At 47.3% G+C, this 6,791-nt stretch overlaps 1 protein-coding gene across 1 annotated transcript in view; it reads right to left on the bottom strand.

Annotated features, from left to right (window-relative positions):
• The window catches only part of Myo1f (myosin IF), a 65,259-nt gene that overhangs the window by 20,059 nt on the left and 38,409 nt on the right, over positions 1 to 6,791 (bottom strand). The window contains exons 20-21 of the mRNA XM_050131252.1: positions 2,940 to 3,054; positions 2,683 to 2,852 (exon numbers count right to left, since the gene is read on the bottom strand). Coding sequence (XP_049987209.1) covers positions 2,683 to 2,852; positions 2,940 to 3,054 — 285 coding nt within the window. The remainder of the gene's footprint in view (positions 1 to 2,682; positions 2,853 to 2,939; positions 3,055 to 6,791) is intronic.

The following is a 6,791-nucleotide window of genomic DNA, read 5'->3' as shown; positions in this document are numbered from 1 at the left end:
GCGCAAATACATCTCTTGTGTATACCAGGCAACTGTGGTCAAATCCATCTGTTCCGAGGACGTTCTGGGAAGGGCGGCTCTGTTAAGATTTACTATGTGCTTACTGATATTTAGGTACACGTTTTTCTGACCATTCTTTTCTGAGCTCAAATAACCTTCATTGGATCACTACTTTCTTTGTTCCATTCTTGTATAAGAGCACACTGAAACTGAAGTCAGGTTGTGTACAGCGTCAGACTGCCCATTCTTTGAGTTCCTCAGATCCCAGGTCCAGCCGACAAGAACTGCACCAGTCAGCCCCAAAATTCAACAATGATGGCTATTTTATTTAACAATTACTTGTTTTGTATGTGTCTGTGCATGTGCGGACATGTGAATGACATGGCATGGAGGTCAGAGGACAACCTGTGGGAGTCAGTTCTTTTTCTCTGCCAACTTGGTTCTAGTAACTGAACTCAAGTCTCAAAATTGGCAGCAAGTACCTTTATCTGCTGTGCTGCCTTGCTGGTCCCTGAGGGTTGGTTTTGTCAACTTAGCACAGTCTAGACTCAAGGGATTCTCTAGAGTAGGTTGGCATGTGGGGACATCTGTGGGCAATTATTTTGATTACATTAAAGGTGGGAAGACTATTTCATGGGCTGTGCCTCAGGCTGAATAAAAAGGAGCAAGCCAGCTACACGCATGCACACTTCAATCCATTGATTTCTGCTCTTGCTGTGGTTGTAACTGTCTGCTTAAGGTTCCTGCCTTGATTCTCCCATGCTGAGAGAATGTAGTCTGGAACTGTGAATCAAATAAATCCTTTTCATATGTTGCTTTTATCAGAGTATTTTATTGAGTAACAAAACTAAGACAGCAGGTGTGGTGGTTTGAAAGAAAATGGTCCCCAAAGGGAGTGGCACTGTTAGGAGGTGTGGCCTTTTTGGAGTAGGTGTGGCCTTGATGAAGGAAGTGTGTCACCGTGGGGTGGGCTTTGAGTTCTCTACACTCAAACTACTTCCACTGTCTGAGACCATTTCTTGTTGCCTTCTGATCAAGATGTAGCCAGTGTAGGCCCATATTTCTATATGGTGTGGCAGCCAGGCTCTGAAGCCATAGACCCACCCGAGACGGTCACGCAGACCTGCAGACAGCCTCAACAACAGCCAGGAGGTGCTGCTCCTTCTCTGTTATAAATGTAGATGGCCTGGGGAGAGGTGTTTGCTGAAGCTGGTGACCTAATGGTCAGGAGGTTTGGGGCTCCTTCCTATGTAATTTGGAGAATATCTTATAGAGATGCTAATTCAGGCCTACGTGACAGCTAGCATACTTCAGCAGACAGGTAGATGCAGATGTGACTAAAGGCCATTCACCTGGTTACCTAGGAAACAAGCCTAATGTATTTTCCCCGCTCAATTTATGTGATGGTATATAAGCTGTTTGGATAATAAACGCGGGAGATGGTCAGGAGAAAGAACCCTGAGAAGCCCTTCCATGATGACCGTGTATGTTGCGTCTGATTATTCCTTGCGTCTCCGTTTCAGTCCAGTTAGGGAAAACAGTTATCTGTGTTGGAGCGACACGGGCCCCAACAAGCCAGCACCATGTCTCCTGCACACCACTGCTCCCTGCCATGATGATGGACTGAACCTCTGAAACTGTGAGCCACCCCAATTCAATGTTTTTCTTTCTTTCTTTTTTAAAAATATTTATTTATTATGTATGCAATATTCTGTCTGTGTAGATGCCTATAGGCCAGAAGAGGGCACCAGACTCCATTACAGATGGTTGTGAGCCACCATGTGGTTGCTGGGAATTGAACTCAGGACCTTTGGAAGAGCAGGCAACGCTCTTAACCTCTGAGCCATCTCCAGCCCCTTCAATGTTTTTCTTATAAGTGTTGCCATGGCCATGGTGTCTCTTCACAGCAGTAGAAACCCTAACTGAGACAGCAAGCGAGAGTGCATCTTATGGAAGTGTCCCTGTGTGGTGGGCGGGCACAGGCTACATGCCATGTGCAGCTGTGCATGTCTGGAAGAGATTTTTCTACATTAGGTTATTCAATCTCGAAAATTAATTTGGTCATGATTTCTGGGACAGTCAGGCATGTACCTGTGGACAAGGATCCCTTGGCTTGGTGAGAGTGTTTGTATGGACAGGGGCATCAGAATCCAGGGACGGGTGTCTAAGCCAGGTGAGGGAAGTGGTCCTGTGGAATGGGCTTCTGGGCAAGGTGAAGGATAGCTGACGGATAGGTGGTCTGCGCTGCACAGGGACAGGTTTGATAGATGGCTCTATTATCAGCTGTGGGAGTGCGGGTGGGTGTGACAGTGCCACATAGAGTGTCTCCCTCCCCCCGGGGTTTCACGTGGCTCAGGCTGACCTGGAAGAGGATGAACTTGAAATCCTGAACCCTCCAAGAGCTGAGATTATAGACATTTGCTGCCATACCTGGTTTGTGTCGTACTGAGGACAGAACCCAGGGCTCATGCTAAGCAAGTGCTCTGCCAGCCCCATGAGGTCATGTCTGACGGGCAGCAGTGTCCACTACAGTGGAGGGTTTACTTGTGGATAGGTGTGTCTGAGCCTGGTGGGAACACGTCTGTGAGGAAGGATGTCAGGAAGCTAGGTGGACGGGCATCTTCTGGTATGGGTGCGAGGCAGAGGCACAGCCTCTGATGGGAACACCCAATCAGGTCTTACCTTGAAACGGCGGTCATACTTAGTGACTGAGTCGGCAAAGTCCACTCGTTCCCTTTTGGCCAGGAACTGGCGCAACTCAGGCCGCTCCTCCAGCCCCAGATAGTCCCCGACAAAATTCCGGTTAATGCTGTTTCGCCTGCGTTCCTTCTTGTTCAGTAGGATGTTGGAAGCTGCAAGGACACATGTGTGGTTAAAAGTCATGGCCTCTCTTTAATCCTCCTGCCCGCAGACCAAGCCTCCTAGCAGAGGCTCCTCACCTTCTTCCCGCATCTCCTCGTACTTTCGGACTGCTATGTGGCGCCGCCAGGCTTTCTGGATGGTACGGGCGAAGCCATCAAACTTCCTCTCTCTCATTTCTTCCAGGAGGAAAAGCTGGACAGGGGGAAGGGGTGTTGGGTTCTGGCCTCTCCCAAGGCCCTGAGTCCCCATAGAAGCCTCACACTTGCTATGCAGCCGAGGACAACTTTGAACCCCTGATCCTCCTGCCTCTACCTCTGAAGTTCTGGGAGGACAGGCATGGACACTCACACCTGGTTTAAGGGGTGCCAGGGATGAAGCCCAGGACTTCGTGCATTCTAGGGAAGCACTCTATCAACTGAGTCCCATTCTCCCCATCCTCTTCATGACTGTACCCAGAAGTCCTTCCCACTTGGGGGCTCACACCCCTCTGCATTAGAACAGGAGTGCTGTGATAGACAGAGATGGCAGGGCAGTTAAGAGCAGCTACTTCTCCTACAGAAGAGCCAGATTCAGTTCCCAGCACTCATGTCAGGCAGCACACAGCCCCTGCGACACACTCCAGCTGCATGGGATCCAACATCTCTTCTAGCCCGTGTGAGACCCATACATGCATAGTATTCTCTCCTCTCTCTCTCTCTCTCTCTCTCTCTCTCTCTCTCTCTCTCTCTCTCTTTCTCTCATACACACACACACACATTAATAAAATTAAATTAGAACTTGTTAGTCTCAAATCCCAGCTCAGCCAGTGGTCTGCTCTGTGTGTGTGTGTGTGTGCGCACGCACACACGCGTGCATGCCTTTGGCAGGCCAGGGGTTGATGCTGTGTGTCTTCTATTTCTCTCCAGCCTATTTTATTTTTTAAATTATTTTAGTGTGTATATTCTTGTCCACATGTACAATATGTGCATGCAGTGCCCTCCGAGGGCAGAAGAGGCATCAAGTCATTTGGAGCTGGAATTACAGATGATTGTAACCCACCATGTGGTTGCTGGGAATTGAACCTGGGTCCTCTGGAGGCGTAACCAGTGCTCTTAACTGCTGAGTCACCTCTCCAGTCCTCTACCTTAGTTTCCGAGGCAGGGTCTTTCTCTGAACCTGGGACTTGCGGATGGGCTAGCTGGCCAGTGACCCTACACTACTCCTGTTTCCAGCAGCAGGGTTACAGGTGCGCCTCCCCAAGCCTGGCCTTTAACATGAATTCTGAGGACCACGCTCAGGCTTGCACGGCAAGCACTTTCCTAACTATGCCGTTTCTCCAGCCTCGAAGTACTGTTGAGAGCAAAACTGGGCTCTGCTTTTTAAAAAATAACCAGGTCTTGTGGAAATAGGTTGGTGGATAAAATATCTGTGTCCAAGCCTGAAGACTCACCCCAACAAGAGCAAAATTCAAATCAAGGGTCAGGGGATAGCTCAGTGGTGGCGTGTGTGGTTAGCATGGGGAGGCCTTGGGTTTTATCCCAGCACCACACACACACCTATCTGGACAAAGACTGATTTTTATAATTGCATTTAAATTGCCTTTTTTTGTTTTTGTTTTCATAAAACACAGTTTTTCTACATTCTTATCCCTTTTTCTTTTTAAAGGCTTTATTTTTTGTTGTTTTATTTTGTTTTGTTTTTTTGAGACAGGGTTTCTCTGTAGCTTTGGAATCTGACCTGGAACTCACTCTGTAGACCAGGCTGGCCTCAAACTCACTGAGATCCACCTGCCTCTGCCTCCGAGTGCTAGGATTAAAGGCGTGCGCCACCATCACCCAGCCTCCTTTTAAAGTTTTAAGGTTGCATTTATTTGTGAGAGTGTGTGTGTGTCTCTGTGTGTGTGTGTATGTGTCTGTGTGTGTATATGTCTGTGTGCGTGTGTGTATGTGTCTGTGTGTGTGTGCGTGTGTGTGTGTATATGTGTCTGTGTGTGTGTGCGTGTGTGTGTGTATGTGTCTGTGTACTGCTGGTATGAACTCACAGAAGCCAAAGGACAGCTTTTGGGAGTCAGTTCTCGCCTTTTGCCAAATTCGGATGTCAAGCTTGGCAAGAGGCTTAATCCTCTTAGACATATCAACAACCCAGCCTTTTCTTTCAGCCATTTTTTTCTACTTTTGTTTTTCTTTTTAAAAGATTTCTTTCTTTTTGTTTGTTTTTTAAGGCAGGGTCTCACTGTGTAGCCCTGGCTGTCCTGGAACTCACTCTGTAGAGCAGACTGGCCTCGAATTTATGGAGAGTCTCCTGCCTCTGCCTCCTGAGTGCTGAGATTAAAGGTGTGCACCACACAGCCCGGCTTGTTTATTTTTAAATTTAAAGATTTGTTTTTGTTTTTCAAGACTGTCCTGGAACTAGCTCTGTAGACCAGGCTGGTCTCAAACTCACAGAGATCCGCGTGCCTCTGCCTCCCGAGTGCAAAAAACACACGACTCTCTGTGTACCACGTGCCTGCAGTGCCCAAGGAAAGAAAAGGCATGGGAGGCTGTGAACCAGGACGTCTTCTGCAGCGGCAGTGAGTGCTCTGAGCCATCTTTCTAGCCCCATCTACCTTTGTTTTTCCACTTTCATCTTACTAAAATTCTTTTCATCTGAGTCAGTCCCCCACACCATAAAAATATTTCGTGTTGGAGCTCAGTGGTTAAAAGAACTGGCTGCTTTTCCAGATGACCCCGTTTGTTACCTAGTCTCAACATGGCAGGCAGCTCACAACCGTCTATGCCTCCAGTCTAGGGGATCTGACGCCCTCTTCTGGCCTCTACAGGCACTGCATGTACATCATACGCAGACATGTAGGCAAAGCATTCATACACATAAAATAAGTAAAATCTAAAAAGAAATCTATCTAATCTGCCTATCTATCTATCTATCTATCTATCTATCTATCTATCTATCTATCTATCTATCTATCTATCTATCATCTATCTATCTATCTTTTTCTTTCTTTCTTTCTTTCTTTCTTTCTTTCTTTCTTTCTTTCTTTCTTTCTATCTGCAGAATCTTTCTACACGGCCCTGACTGTCCTGGAACTCACAATGTAGACCAGGCTGGCCTCCTGAGTGACAGCAAGCTTAAAGGGATGTGCTACAACACCCAGCTGGTGCACACTTTTAATTCCAGCATGCAGGGGGATCTCTGTGAGTTCCAGGCCAGTCTCGTGTATGTAACAACTTCTAGGCCAGCCAGGGCTGCATAAGGAGACCTTATCAAAAACAAAAAAACTTAACAAATAATTCAGTCTCTTTCCCCCCCCCATGCTGATAAAAACTGAACACAAACTCATCATGTGTCCATTGTTCTCATCTGGTCCATTTCCTCAACATCAAGTTCTATATGTCAAAATTTTTGTCTCAGTTAAACCTTCGGGGGACACTAAGCTGCGTGGAATCCCCGGCTCTTCTGCCTCAGCCTCTAGAAGGCTGGGATTTTGGAGTTGTGCGCCGCCACACCTAGCAATGCATATATTCTCCCTCCCTCTCTCTCGCTGGAGACGAAACCCACGTTAGGCAAACGCTGTGTAACTGAGCTGTATCCCCAACCTCAACCTCGTCCCCCTTTCTCCCTCCGGCTCTCCTCTTCCTGTTTGTTTGTTTGTTTGTGTGTTTATTTGATTTTTTGAGAGGGTTTTTTTTTTTTTGGTACTCCTGGCTATGCTGAAACTCACTCTATAGACCTCAGGTTGGCCTCGAACTTGGAGATCCACCTGCCTCCGCCTCTCTAGTGCTGGGATTAAAGGCGTGCTCCACCACTGCCCAGCTCCCTCTTTATTTTCTTTTACTCTTATACTTCACCTTTTAAAGTATGTGTGTGTCTGTGTGTGAATGTGTGGATGTGTGTGTCTGTGTGTGAATGTGTGAATGTGTGTGTCTGTGTGTGAATGTGTGTGTCTGTGTGTG

This window comes from Alexandromys fortis, unplaced genomic scaffold (genome assembly GCF_014885135.2).
Source record: "Alexandromys fortis isolate MF-2015 unplaced genomic scaffold, M_Fortis_MF-2015_v1.1 scaffold_364, whole genome shotgun sequence".
In the NCBI taxonomy this organism is placed as follows: domain Eukaryota; kingdom Metazoa; phylum Chordata; class Mammalia; order Rodentia; family Cricetidae; genus Alexandromys; species Alexandromys fortis.
This window is presented reverse-complemented; position numbering and strand designations above follow the sequence as displayed.